The sequence below is a fragment of the Lycorma delicatula genome, chromosome 7, assembly GCF_047948215.1.
Source record: "Lycorma delicatula isolate Av1 chromosome 7, ASM4794821v1, whole genome shotgun sequence".
NCBI classification, from domain to species: domain Eukaryota; kingdom Metazoa; phylum Arthropoda; class Insecta; order Hemiptera; family Fulgoridae; genus Lycorma; species Lycorma delicatula.
Window position 1 is genome coordinate 143,672,943 of NC_134461.1, and position 15,355 is coordinate 143,688,297.

A 15,355-nucleotide genomic window follows, 5' to 3' on the forward strand; every position below is an offset into this window, starting at 1 on the left:
AGAAGTAATTATGTATAAAAGACTAGTATAACATACTTAGTATTTGTTTTGCTGCAAGGACATTCTCTTGGGATCATAATTTTTATTTTAGTCATTGGGTCTATCCTGCAGTACATTGTTGCTGTAAGGTAAGTGTTTTGTATTAATGATAAGAGCAGTACTGTAATCAAATTAAATTAATTTAATTGTTGACTTGTCATACTTTACATTATTTTTTATATAGCCTGGTTTGAATCATTGAGTCTGAATATTTGAATCATTGTGTCTAAAAAATATAAACTTTATAAAATAGAAATTAAATCATTAGATAATTGTTAGAAAACTACTGACAGATGAATTAAGTTAAGTATTAGAAAGTTAATGTTATAAGAAATCTACAATAGATATCAATCATATGATACTGATAAAAAATAAGTTTTATATTTTTATAGCATTAGGCCAGTTAAAGGAAAGTTAAATTAAGATTGATATAAAAATTTGAGAAGAGTCGTTCTTGGATGAAAAAAACTGCATTTGATCCAAGAATCAGTCCCATGCTAGTATAATGATGCTAAGGGGTTGACAATTAAAAATAACCAACTCACATAATTTTTTTATTGTGTGTGTATATATATAGATTAGCATTAAGCAAATTTTTATATATATATATATATAAATTTGCTTTGACTATTTACACTTTATATTTAATATTGTATTTTTTGACAACCAGGTGGGTTTTAATTATATTATTTATAAAATACACATAATACTAATTATTAAGAGACTAATTTAGCAGATAAAGGAATCTGGAATTTATGGTGAAAACCAGATAATTTTATCAATCCCTCATCACAAATTAATAGTGTACCATATTTGTGAGTCATTTTTACTTCATTTGCACGTGTTTAATTAAGCCAACTCAATATTTATATTGAAAGCCACACTATATATATATATATATATATATATTAATGTGTGTGTGTGCGCGCGCATAAACATTTACTAATGTTTATATAATCTACTTGGAAAACATGCCATATGATTATCAGGCAAACAATTATGATATTACATTGATTGAAACCTAACTTAACAGAGATCATTATTAAAATATGTTAATGAAATAACTTGAAATATAATTGACTAATAAAATGATAAAAATCTTATGGTAAATTTATTATGTTACTTTGACAGTATATTTTTAATAAATTTATTTATTCTTAAATGCTATTCTTTATTATGTTATAGTTATTCATTGTTAAATTTTGTTTACTAATCTGTTGATTAAATCACTGAAATCTGTGATATTGAATTTTTATTTACTTTTTTGATTATTTTATTTGAATGAATATTATTCTTGTTTTAATTATTATAACAATTTACAATTTTTTTATTTCATAAATTTTTAAAGTATTATTTAAACATTAAGGATGAATTTATGTATAGATTGCAAAGATTGTCAATTTATATTAGAGGAGTGAGTAAGCTCAAATACCTCAGCCTAAAAGAATTTTTTATGTGTCTATTCTGATCCTTCAACCTTAGCTGTATGTCTTAAAAAGATGCAGAATCTCAATTAATCTACACATCCATCAACTGGAAAGAGGATCTTTAACGGCAAATATCAAATTTGTTTATCAATGTTATATTGAAATATCAATGTTTATATTGAAACCCCCCTCACATTTTAGGAAAAGATGCCTAACAGCCTCATTGAATGTTTGCATAATTCTTCCAAAGTCTTCACTATAGAGTCAGAGTTATTTTTTAAAAAGATCTTCAATTTTTTAAAGAAATTGTTCAGGTTTTCTGGAGGCTCCTGAATGAGAAAGTGGTAAACCTTTTGTAGGGTTTATGATTGTTTTATCAGAAACCCACTACTTAACTTAACTTCATTCTTCCCCAAAGATGTACTAACACCACATGCTAGCTTAGGTGTAAACTATGCTCTGCAAGTCATAAGATAAATGTGAAAATTTTCATGTTTTTTTTATAATAATAGTACTGTTATTTTATTAAAACTAATTTTTTAATGTTATTTTAGGGAATATTAATTTTCTCTTTTCACTTGTTACTATTTAAGCAGTATCTAATTCCACTGTTTTCTTTCTTTTCTTTGTGGATGTAATCAGTTCAAGGCTGAATCTGTTAACTGAGCAGACCAATTGCAGATGTACTGTGAATGATTTGTCTTTATACAATGTAACAATTGGATTTTGGCCTCTAGTGTAATAATCAGTAATACAAGTTCTATACACTTGAGAGCTTGCCCGACTATGCATGGGTCATTTTAATGATATGTATTTTTAGTAGAATTCAGATATATTACAAGTAATTGATCAACAATACTAATATTTTTTAACAATAAAAAATATTGATGTGGTATTGATTGATGAGATAATCAATCTCATACTTGATAATTTCAATTATCGTCTATCTATTTATTCACTTTAAATTACTCACAACCAACCCTTAATATTTTGGTAAAATTAAACAAAAGACAAAATGAGTAATATTGATCATTATAAATTGTGAACTATTTTTAGTTAAATAGAAGTCATCCAAGTATCTTTGATGTTTAGATCCCACTCATGTTTGATTCACAATTATAACTTTCATTAAATATTAAAAATAAGTAAATTATTTGTGTAGTAATTATATCTGAGAAAAAGTGGAAATAATGAATCATTAAATGATTATATTGGTCAGACATCACAATATAAACAAAATGAATACAGCCAACATTGTTTAAAATTTATTATATTAACTTAATATGTACATTTAATTTGTTTTTTTCTTTTTTTATATATATTCAAGTGCATAACTCCCTTTTTCTACCTTTTTATAAAAATATTTTTATTTTATTTATTTTAAAATAAATATTTCAGTTAATAAATTTAGTGTACATAAACAGCAACAATTTATTGACATAAAAAAATTGTTTAACTATTATTTGTTATTTTGTAAATTACCTGGTCAAATTTTTTTATCAAATGAGTTATTTACAATTTATTTTATTTTTTTAGTTTAAGAGTTTTTAATGTGTATCTCATTGTCTGTTTCTAAATGAATATAATATTCACTTTATTGCAATAATGGTTATGGTTTGTTTATGTTTATACATAATTAAATATTTAAAACTTGATGTCATAAATTTGTATTAGAATATTAGTAGTAATTGTATAGATTTTAAAATTATCTGCCACTAGTGGTATGCAGTAGTTTATTTTATCTGGCATATATGTATTAGGGTGTGTATGTGTGCTCATTTTTTTTTTTATAATTATAGTTGCAGAAATAATTTATTAAGTTATAATGACCATATTCAAATATTAGTTACATAATGACAGTAATTAATTTTTTTTTACAATTAAATAAAGGAATATGTAATTACTTGATAATTACAATGTCAAATTATATTTTTTTATTAAAATTAATAAAAAAAACTCATCAGTGATAGTATGTTAGGAATATGGAGCGTTTCGGAAAAAGCCAAACTTCCAGAAATGATTCAGGGCACCAAAATGAGCAAAAAGTTTAATATCGACATAAGTCCTATTTTGCTTTGTTTTCCTTCTGGATACCATTTTGTGATTTTCAACAAAAAAATTAGGCAAATCTAAGACTAGTGTCTTTAGCCTGCAAAATAAAAATTTTTGACAATGTCAGCTTAGAAGATTTCAAAATGGCAGCCATCTTTAATTTTTTAATCTTCAGTATCTTTGTAATTATTTTTTTGGTTAAATAATTAAACATTTTATTTTGAACAAAAATTTTACACCTGTGCACTGTAATGCAAGTTGATATTTTTTTGCCTGTTTTTATTTCCTCTACTAAATGTAATGAAATTATTAATAATTAATAGGAACCATTTTCATAATTGTTTTGTACACACTGACTTTATTTTAGCTTGTAGTGTAGTACGTTTTTCATTGAGTGTAAAATCTTTTCCACTTTTATTCCTCAGACATTAAATGCTTAAATTATAAATAGCATTTATGTTATATAACCAATACTACTTTGTAGGAGGACGCAAGATTTATAGATACAAGCCTTTATAATTTTGATTTTCAGCCAATATGTTGAAAAAAGATATTTACTAAAATTCTATTTTATGCTAGCAAAAACTTTTGTTAGCACAAATATTAATATAAAAATACAGTCATACTGAATTGGAAAAAAGAATTGAAAAACTCGTTTAGCCCCCTCAAGTTAGGATTAATTTTTTTTTAAACCATAATTCATAAACAATGTTTACAATAGAACTAATCAAAGTGTTAATGGTGTTAAAAGAATAATGCCAAATTCTTGAGCGTTGTGTTTTAAAATTAAGTTTGCAAATTTCCATTAAGATTTTTTTTGGTTTATTTTTAATCCATTAAAATTAGATTTACTTATTTCATTCTAACTTATTAATTTTTTCAATAGAAAAAGACGTATTTGTTGTAAAACAGTAACTTCAACAATTCCTTCTTATGGCTGTGATAGACATACAATCAAATATTAGTCTGAGTTGCTTTCTCTGATTGTAATATTTGTTATATAGTCAGTCCTATGATGAATAAATTGAATGTTTTTTGTAGGGTTGAACATCACATGTTTTTCAGTGTTGCCTGTCATATAGTACACAATAGTATATTTGGCTTGTGAAGGAAACCATTTGACTCCTCAGTTTCCCCTATAAGCCTGGCATAGAATATTTTTATTCTTGGGAATGGGTTTGCCAGTCAAGTTACCTATTCATATTATGGTACATTTACATCAGCAAATATATGCTTACTTATAAAAAAATATTTTATTTTTATGAATAAATAACTTATTTGAAATAATTTTTTTTTTTTTGTTGAAAGCATGAATTTTCCATTTTTTCTTACATATTAACACTTGCAAACCACAGGAGCTTTGTTAAATAATTTGTGGATAGAATTTATTTTTATTTATGTTTTTAGATAAGTTCATAATGTGACTATGAGAAATATGTATTCATCAGGAAATAATTTGTATTCAAGATTAATAAATACAGTTTATCTAAAATTAATTTATTTAGTAATTAACTTTCAGTAATTGTATTGCTATGGTTACAGCTAGTAAACTCCACCAACCTGTTACCTACATAAAGTTAACAATATTATTTAACTTTTAAATTTATTACTTATGGATATATAAAAACCAATTTATTCAGCATGCCTTTACCCATTGGCGTCCTTATTGACCTGCATTATACTTATATGGCATCTTGAAGGCGTGTGATTATAATTATCACATGGGATGCCCTTTGTAGTTATTCAAATTTATATAATTAGATTATTTTGTAATTTATGTATAATTCATTTTTTTGCTGAAACTATGATGTATTTAATTATGTTTTTTGTAATTATTATCATTAATTCTTTCTGAGTATCTAAATATTTGACTATTTAATAATTTATTGTTATAATTTAGTAAATGTTCATAGTTTATCTTTTTTTTCTTTATTGTATTACAGTCATTTAGAATATAAATATTGCTTGCTGTAATTTACACACATTAATGTTATTAGGTGAAGACATTACAAAAATATTGTTTTACATATGCAATATACATTGGTATAAAATACATCCATAGAGTTCAAGCTATTTCTGTTGTAATCTAGGAAAATGGCTACTAAAAGTCTGCTTTTTTGTAAAATGATAGTTCTTGAAATTTTATTTTAACTTTAATTGTACCTTTTCTATTAAGTTTTGTACAATAAAGTTTTTCTTCAAAATTCTAATTAAATGTTTCTGAAGATAAAAAAAAAACAATTTTTAATATTTTGATTTCACATTATGATGATCTGAATGTAATAAATACATAGGTGAATATAAATGTATATAATTTAGTGACATCGATCAGAAAAGAAATGTAATATTATTTGTACATACTCTTGAGTTTGATACCCTACTCTTCCACAATAGATTTGTTGGTGGCATTGTTTACTTGCTTCAAAAAATAGTTGCATTTTAGCATCTTTTGGATTTGTTAAAGATAGTATTAAGTATATTTCACCTTTTTATACTGCGCAATTTACATTGAACAAAATGCACGGATTATTTTAATATTTAGTAAAATACTGTGGATTTGCTGACAGTCTGTGTGGTTTTGTGTATACCATGTACAAAATATGTTTACCAAATTTCATGTTGATAGCAAGAATATATATATATATAATACTCTTGTGTGATTATACTTAAATATATAATGTATAATTTTTTTAACTCTGTTTTGTATATGTTAATTATTGAGTTTTATTCAGCAGAATTTTTTTGCTGTTTTAAATTTTTAGTTTGTTTAGTTCATAAATTGATTAATTTAAAATGTCCAGTATGTAATTGCAAATAAGTAAAATGTCAGGTGAAGTTACGATTATAAAATTACTTAAATACAATAATTTACATAATATTGATTCTCTTAATTGTATGCAATATAAACTTCTGTCAAAGATTCCTTCTGACAATTGTATATCTGCTTAATTAATTTCCTTACACTCAGAAACACAAATATACAGGGTAAAAAACTTTATATGTCTGGAAACACTATCTGCTATCCACCATTTTGTATTTTTTACATAGATATTTATTTCTCACAAATTATATTAGCTGAAATGTATACTATTAAGTACCTAGAGGTTTATTTATATACAAATAATGAACTTGATCACAGTGGCCATATAAACGTTTTAATTGTTAATATCTTTGCAACGGCTGGTTTATTTAAATGTTGTACAAAAAATTTTAAGCATTTCATGGCAAAAACAGACACCTTGTTTATTCAAAAACGTTCATAAAAAACAAGGTTATGGCAAAAATTATTGAAGTGTCAATTTAAATTAAAAAACTAGTTTTCATTTCTTAATAAATAAAATGAAATAATTCTACTTGATCTAAACTGGAATAATTTTATTAATTTTATCTTGCTGTAATAAATTAAAATTTAATAATTAAAAATATCACTATAAAAATAGATATTGACAATATAATTTGTCATTCTGTTGAAAAATGTAAATAACTTCTTTAAATTTTTGCTTACTCTAAAAAATAAAAGCAAGAATTTCTTGTGAAGAAACCAATTTAAATGTTATTATTTTCTGGTTATGAGCCCAGAGTTGTTGGCAACTTTTGATTATAATTTTAAATTTGATACCCCAATTAGATATTCTAGTTTTCCATTTGTCATCACAAATCAGTTGATTTCTAAGTCGATAGTTGACAAATAAGTCAATAGTACTAAGGTCCAAATCATAGTAAAGGCAGTTACTTTTACACAATTTGAATACTAGGTCATGGATACCGGTGTTTTTTTCTCTAGTCAACCTGCCTTCCAAAGGCTGTACCTACTTTTCTAGCATAACTTAGCTTGTGGGGGGGTGCCAATACCTCTAACCACTACAATGGCCATACTGGGCCTAGCTACGCCATTTTCAGCAACACCACCTGGGCTGCCGGGACTAGGTCTTCTGCATGCCTCGCCTCTAGTCATGGTCTCCCTGGAAGGGGATCCCCACCGGGTCTGGGGTATTTTCAGTTGCCGCTGCCTCTAACCATCTGAGTGGGCATGGCCATGCCATTTCCAGCAGCATCGCCAGGACTAGGTCTTCTCCTTGCCTTGCCACCAATGGGGGCCTTTGAAGGGAGTACCCCCACCGGGTGTATGGTCTTTTGCAATCCCCTGCCTTGCCCAATTACTCCTCTTCCCCTCCAGACTCTCTTCATCCACCATCTTCCTTGTATTATAGTCCTTCAAAAGCCTTCATTTTCAGAATGTCACCAATCATGCCAGGGATCAAGGCCCAATTTCTAGGACCATGCAGCATAGCTACTACGATATTGTCAGATATAACCTCACCAATTACCACAAGGACCTCCCTTCTATTCTCAGTCCACCTGGCGCAATAGAAGCTGGTGTGGTCTGCAGAGTCACTGTTCTTGCAATAGAAGCACGCACCGATCTGACCTCTTCCACTTCCTCTCAGATATTTATTGAAACAGCCGTGGCTGGACAACAATTGTGTTGGCTCAAATGATAGTTCTCCATGTCTTGTCAGCCACAACTTCAACTCCGGGATTAGCCTCCAGGCTCACCTACCCACCTGTGACCAATACCATCTTGCCTGCCAGCTTTCCAGTAGCATCCCCTTTCTTTGGAGGTTGGGTTTCAATTAACCACACATCTCAGGAATGATCAGTCTGGTACTGTACAAGACTACACCTCAATTACATTCATAGATATCATCCTCTGAAGTAATACCTTATGTTGGTTCCAGAGACTAAACAGGAAAAGAAAGCTTATTTGATAATGTAAAGAGAGGCTGTGTAAAAGAGCAGAGAAGCTCTTTTACTCAAATATTTCACCTAAAATAACAGTTTAAATAAAGTACAGCAAGTGAAAATAATAATGTACATAAAACAGAGGTGAAAAAATTGTAGTTCACAAAGGGAGGAGTATGGGATAAATTCTGTCATTGTTTATTACATTCAGTTTAAAATTGTTGACATAATTTGATGAGTGTGTTTTAATATTATTTGAATATAATAACTAGTATTGTTTGCTGTAACCATTAATAAATACAATCAGTAGTTTAAGGAAGAAGGATATGTTTATTTAAATAATATTATTTAGTATCCATCTGATGTGTATATTAATACATTAATATCCATCCATTTTAGGTGTTTGGACTATAAAGCTTGATGAAATATTTTATCTAATATAAATATTACTTGATATTTATTGAACTTTCAATTTGTGTGAATACATATTTCATTATTCCATAGAAAACATGAACAAAAATTTTGTTAAAAACTTATTTATATTGCATATTTTAGTATACTTTTTTTATAAGGTGTTATAGTGAACAGATAATTCTATCAAAACTTTCAATAACTGTTAAATTATGTTTTTGTATTAGAATATTTACCAAGAAACATAATTGTGTTTGTTAAATTGAATAACAAACGTGTTATATATTAATAATATTTCATATAACTGTATGAGAATGTATATAAAAATAAAAATATTACTGTTCTGATAAACCCACACTCTTCCTGTAAATATTTTAATGACACATTATAATTATGAAAAAACGTGACAAAATTAAAAACAAAGTTAGCGTTACAAAATATAATTGTAAATAGATTGTTTATTTTAACAAGATTATTTTAGTCTTATACATATTGTTATATGAGTTTATGACTGGACTACTTTCTGATATAATAATAAAGTTTCCTCATTAGATAAACATTACATTAGATTACATTTATATAAACATTACAATTACAAATTCATTTTAAAGACTGTATAAATTTATATAAACTCATAATAGTTTTTAAATTTTCTTATATTTTATTGTTACTATCTAAAGTTTAAAAAAAATTGATTTTAACGTTAGTAATAAAAACCATCAAACCATTTAATTACTTATATATTTTTAATTCATAAAAAAAGTTACTTTTAAAAATATTTCAGATAATTTTACATATTTTGTATGCATGTTATGTATTTAATCTGTGTTATAAAATGTATTTTTGATTAATTCATTTGACTTTTTACTATAGTGATTGTTATGTGATGAATTTCTTCTTAGAGAAAAAGAAATTATGATTGAAATGAGCTTGAGAAAGAGTAAAATATAAGTTTCTCATGATGTTACTGTAAAATATTTTATTCCATTAAGTATTTTCATCAAAATGTAAGTGATTTGTTATAATATATATATTTATATATAAAATAAATGTAAATAAAGATTTAATTATTTTCCAGAACCATCCAGCTCTAGTTATTTATGTTTCCTCTAAATAACTAAGAATTTTATGTTAAATCGAGTGATCTAGAATTAAATCATTTTGCTATAGTAAATCTATTTATTTTAAAAGAGTGAATCAAATTTAAACGGTAATTTTACTATTATAACGTAACAAGCAGTTCCGAGCTGGATGACTGATTGGGGGATTAATATTTGATATGTTAGAGAGGAGGAACTAACTTGGTTAGCTCCTCCACTCTGTTCTGTCATCAGAACTATCATGAGTGAGCAAGAGGTTCTGTCGTCTGTTGCATAATGTTTTATACTAATGAAGCTGTTAAATCCGCTGAAATTTTAACTTGTTTAAAGACCAGACAATTTAAGGGCGGGCAAGAAAGTATAAAAAATTAAAGTCATGATCGATGTCCAAGATCCAAGTCTCACAGCTGACAACTTCCATGCCATTCAAGAGCTTATCAAAGATGATCACCAGATTCACTGTTGAAGAAATCGCATCATAAGTATCAAGTATCAGCTATGAGGTATCAGGTATCGCATCAGAGGTATCAGCTATGGGAGTGCTCAATCCATTGTCGCTGATCATTTTGGCTTTAGAAAAATTAGTGCCCAGTAGGTTCCAAGGTTGCAAATGTGATGAAACATGGTCCATCATTATACTCTGTGGAGTTAAAAATGGTGAGTAAGGAGTGGCTAAGGAAGGATGAGGGCTGTTCAGTGAAGACCAAAACCTGACTGTCAGCTGAAAAGCTGGTAGCTGCTGAAGTCAACAAAAGCCGCCACCTACTGAAAATGTCATCCTTCTCCGTGACAACACCAGGCTGCACACCACAATTTTGACAAGGTATAAATTGAAAAAAAATGCACTGGGAAACCCTCGCTACAGTCCAGATTTATTTCCCCTGTGACTATTTTTTGTTTGCACCCTTGAAAGAATCGCTTGGGAGGGAACGATTCAAAGACATCAAGGAGTGTATGCGCAATTGGTTATGACTCGCCCTCTTTTTATGAACAAGGAATATTCAGACTTACAGATTGTTGGCAAAAGTTGTAGATCGTGCAGCAAACTAGAGAAATGATGGAAGATGAATTGTGTATATTGTTAAACAATAAATTTATTAAAAAAAAAATTACTGTTTATATTTGATTCATTCTTGTATTTATTGTATGGTTCATAGATTGCTGTGTCCAAAATATTAAAAAAAAAACATTCCAACAATTACAATAGCCAAGTATATATAATGTTTATATAGGTATAATTAAAAATTTCAGTAAATTAGAAAAAAATATAGTAAATTGTAAACAAGCAATAATTAAAAACTATTTTGATGTAAATAATACAAAGTAACATCAACAAAATATATTCAAGTGTATTCAGTTCCTGTAGTCATTATTCTTTATAAAATGAGGTTAGCATAAAGTAAACTACACTCTATGATACTTCCTAATAGATTACAGTCTTATTATTTTATTACTATTTCAACAGCACTAAGAACTGATTAATTAATTAGCACTAAGTAATTAATTTATTTTATAGGTATGAAATAAATATTCGCTCAATATTCAAACTAATTTATTTTTAGTTTTAAAAATTTATTTCATAAACTACATTATATTTTTCTTCCCATAGATTTATTTCCAAATGTTAACATGCAAGTACGTGCTGCCTGTTGACATAAATGAAAATCTTTAAATGGAGGAGCAAGTGTTTCATCTAACATTTGAAGAAGTTCAATAAATTTAATCAAAGCTTTGTTAATATCACCTTCTATCATAAATGAATGAGCTACCCGGAACATCGAGTCTGTATCCTGAAAAAAAAAGTTATCAACTTAATTTGAAGTAATATATCAACTGAAATTTGTGATTACAAAGTATAGTGATTTTTTTCTATATTTTACTTTTAGATAATGATGCTTCTGGATTTCAGAAACCTTTCTTCAGGTCACTGATCTACATTATGGTGAGTACAGTAGTGACTACAGTATGTACCAAATTTTTTTAGTAAAGCAACACTTCTGTAATAGTGGTGAGGTAATATTATAATACATTTCCCTCTGCACTGTAATTGTGATGTGCTGATTTTTTCTCAATATTGTTTTTATACTTATATAATATAAAACATGAATAGAAGTAATAAAAATATATACCTGTAAAGCTTTTAATCCTTTTAACAGATTCATATGTTGATTGCAGACTGGACAAAGTGCCATAAATTTTAATGTATCAGTCGGTACCTTAATTATATTTTTACATCCCTTTGTTTCACAACGGAATCTCATAATACTTTCATCCATTTCGCTGAATAAAGGCCAGTCTTCTTTACACGCTACACAATTACAGTTAAACCAATACTGTCTTTTTAATATATCCTGTCTTTCATTTTTTGGCGTTTGTGTAAAATTTGGTCCATAATTTTCAGCAACCATTTCTCCTTCAAATGTTGTCCTTATTGCTCTGCATATTACTGTTGTACCTTGGAAATATCTGAAATACAAATAGATTCACATACTTATATATTGAAGAAAATGAATCTTTATTAGACAGGTATATCAAAAAGAAAAATTTTCTTTACTGGAAGATAATTTATTGCATTAGCATTTCACATTTTTTTGTTGAAGAAACTATACAAACCAAAATTACTAGTCCGTTAATCAAAACTGGAAAGTAGAATCTTGGACTATCATGTTGCATATTAAATAAAATTTCTTCAACAAAAGATTAACTATTTGTTGATTGCCAGTAAAAACATGTAGTCACTTGATTGTAGTTTGAATGAAAAGTAAATTCATCTTCATAAAATAATTTACCAAATTTTGTAAAGGTTTTTTTTTTTATTGATGAATTAATTCACCACAGAAGCTTAGAAAGAATTTTGTTTATGTAGGAATATGAAAATGGAAATTTGTAGCATTTTTTTTGGGAGGAGGGGCTATCAACTACTATGATCAATTAGCCCAAATGGAAATTGGTAGCGTATGTCATGCCTAACCAGAATTCAAACCCAGGATCTCTGGATGAAAGGCCAAGCACGACCACTCTCAGAGATTGGCAGAGAGATATGTATATATCAATATCCTCCATATTGTTATTTTATTTTGTACTAATTTTACTACTGTCAAGTATTTTCTTTATTATTTTTATGTATTAATATGTATTTTAACATTATATATGATGAGCTAAAGGTCAGTTTTCCTTGCATACAGATTTAAATTTTGAAACAGGTAGTGGATTTTATGGTTTTGCAATTGTGGTGATTAGCTGATGTAATTACTATTCAGTCCATTTTTGTATCTGTATTTTAAATATCGGTGTTTAAATACTCAAAACCAAAAATGGATTGTAATATTTCAATGTTAGTAGAAAAATAATGGGATGTTGCTGTTGTTCATAAACAATTTTATCCAAGATTTCCTTACTCTCTTTTATATCAACACGTCAACATTTGGATAAATTAACATACTGGAAGTGTAGGTGATGTTCAGTGAACAAGCAGGCCTAGAATTAAAAAGAGGAGTGTAGGAACCTTATTGCTTCAATGAAAGTTTAATAGCATATATTAAGATATTACAAGATGTTAATTCCGAGCTGTTAAACACTGCTTAGAATTAGCAATAACAAATACAGATATTGTTTGACATTGTTTCTATGTTTAGAAAGTAGATGGGACATCTCCTCACTATCTTCTTCCAAGGTGAGACTAATTAAATTATTCCTGAATGTCAAGGAACAAATTGATTGGCATCATGATCATGAAATTTGATGCCTTGTGATTTTCATTCAGGAGAATCATCAGTAACATTTTTTTTCAATTTCAAATAACCTAAACCATCTCAAAATGTTGATTGAAAACTCAGTTTACTTTATATGAAAAAACTTTATGGGGAAAAATGTAATTCAATAGTTAAACACTTAATGAATGCATTAGGGCAAGAAGAAACTTGGAACATTCCTCTGATGTGTATTATACACTTAATTATAAAAACTTATTTTATGTTTAACTGTTTATTAGTAATAACTTGATTCTTTCAGGTAAATTGCTGAGGTAGTCCTTTTTTCAAGGGATTAACCCATTTGGAAGAATCTTAGGCAAGAGGTTACTATCGCAAGGGATAGATCATCCAATTAACTGTTTTTAATAGAATTTTTAACAAAAAAATCTACAGACTGTTTTAAAACTAAATACAGATTTCAGTTTTTAAACAATCATTAGTGAATGTAAAGGAATGTAGATACATTAATCATCTTAAACATGGAAGAGGCTCTTCCCATCTGCACCTATTCAAAAGTAAACTAGTGGAAATAAATTTTTCTTTTAGTAAAAGAGAAATTTTTAGATATTAGAATTATTAAGTTTGTAAATGTTGTATGCCCATATTTCTCTTACTATTCAATAATCACTAATTTCAATAACTTTTTAATAAAACCTTGAGCCCTTTTTAATATTTATTCAATAAATTTGGCTCTTTAAAGTAATTAAAACGATGTTCACATACATATGGGTTGACAGAAAGAGATTACAATATAGAATATTTCAATTCTATTAAATAAACCACCTAGTACAGAATATTGAGATAAGACATACCTTACCTTAATTTTTCATAAAAGTACTTTCAAGGGATCCTGAATCCTCAGTCATGATTGAAATAATTCTGTTATTTCACAATAAAAATATTAAAATAATGAAAATTCTGTATTAATTTATAAGACCATCTCCCTCAAACACTTAAGATGATGTAATATTTTATTAATATATTTAATTTTATGTTTAAAAACAAAATTTGAATTTGATAAACCATCAGTGTTTGACGGAGATGGTCTTAACTGCAATAGATAGCAGCACTCGTGTAAATTAATAGACAATTTTTAGTATTTGTATTATGCATTAATAGAATTATTTCAATCAAGGCCGAGAAGGTGGATCCTGCAGTACTTTCATAAAAAATTAAGGTAAGATATGTAACATACATACATATTTCTCTCTAGTATGAGACATTCTAAATTTAAAGCTTTCTTGTTTAAGTGATTATGTTAGGCTTTTCTGACTGTTTAATAAAATAAAAACAAAGCAATTTTAATTCTGTTGAATTGAAATTCATTCAGAACTAAATTAAACTATAAGTAGACATATTAATACAAGACATCTACTTACCATCTGATCTTAATTTCATTTTTTCCTACAAAATGACAGCTATTTTATCAACCAGGCTAAAGAAAACATAGACTATTTTTTGTTTCTTAACTAACAATAAATCTATTTTATCTTATTTTTATGGCTTTTGAATTTATGGAATAATATAAAATATACCTAACAATAGCAGGATTACAAGAATGATTGAATAATGATAATGTAGGATATATAGCTCCACCAAGAAAAAGTGATGTAGCTTTGTCGATACCATCATCTTTTATATCTAATTCAGATACTTCATGTGCATTAAATTGCAAGAACTGTAAATTATGAAGCATTAATCCTCCAATGTACAGTTCATCATCTGATAATTGAGAATCTTTTTCTTCATTTGAATCTGTAAAAACAATTAAATTATTAATTTTTGCTAGTATAAAAATATTTTATTTAAAAATTGAATTTGGAAATGTTGC

At 27.4% G+C, this 15,355-nt stretch overlaps 1 protein-coding gene and 1 long non-coding RNA gene across 2 annotated transcripts in view; one reads left to right on the forward strand and one right to left on the reverse strand.

Annotated features, from left to right (window-relative positions):
* Positions 1-1,238: 1,238 nt before the first annotated feature.
* On the forward strand, positions 1,239-15,075 carry LOC142328212 (uncharacterized). Its single transcript, XR_012757229.1, has 3 exons — positions 1,239-9,679; positions 11,659-11,714; positions 13,784-15,075. It is a non-coding gene; the product is annotated as an uncharacterized LOC142328212 (long non-coding RNA).
* Positions 11,308-15,355, reverse strand: part of LOC142328211 (protein-lysine N-methyltransferase SMYD4-like) — a 32,984-nt gene continuing 28,936 nt past the window's right edge. The window contains exons 5-7 of the mRNA XM_075371803.1: positions 15,060-15,279; positions 11,902-12,238; positions 11,308-11,562 (exon numbers count right to left, since the gene is read on the reverse strand). Of these exons, the coding sequence (XP_075227918.1) occupies positions 11,362-11,562; positions 11,902-12,238; positions 15,060-15,279 (758 nt within the window). The 3' untranslated portion in view covers positions 11,308-11,361. The remainder of the gene's footprint in view (positions 11,563-11,901; positions 12,239-15,059; positions 15,280-15,355) is intronic.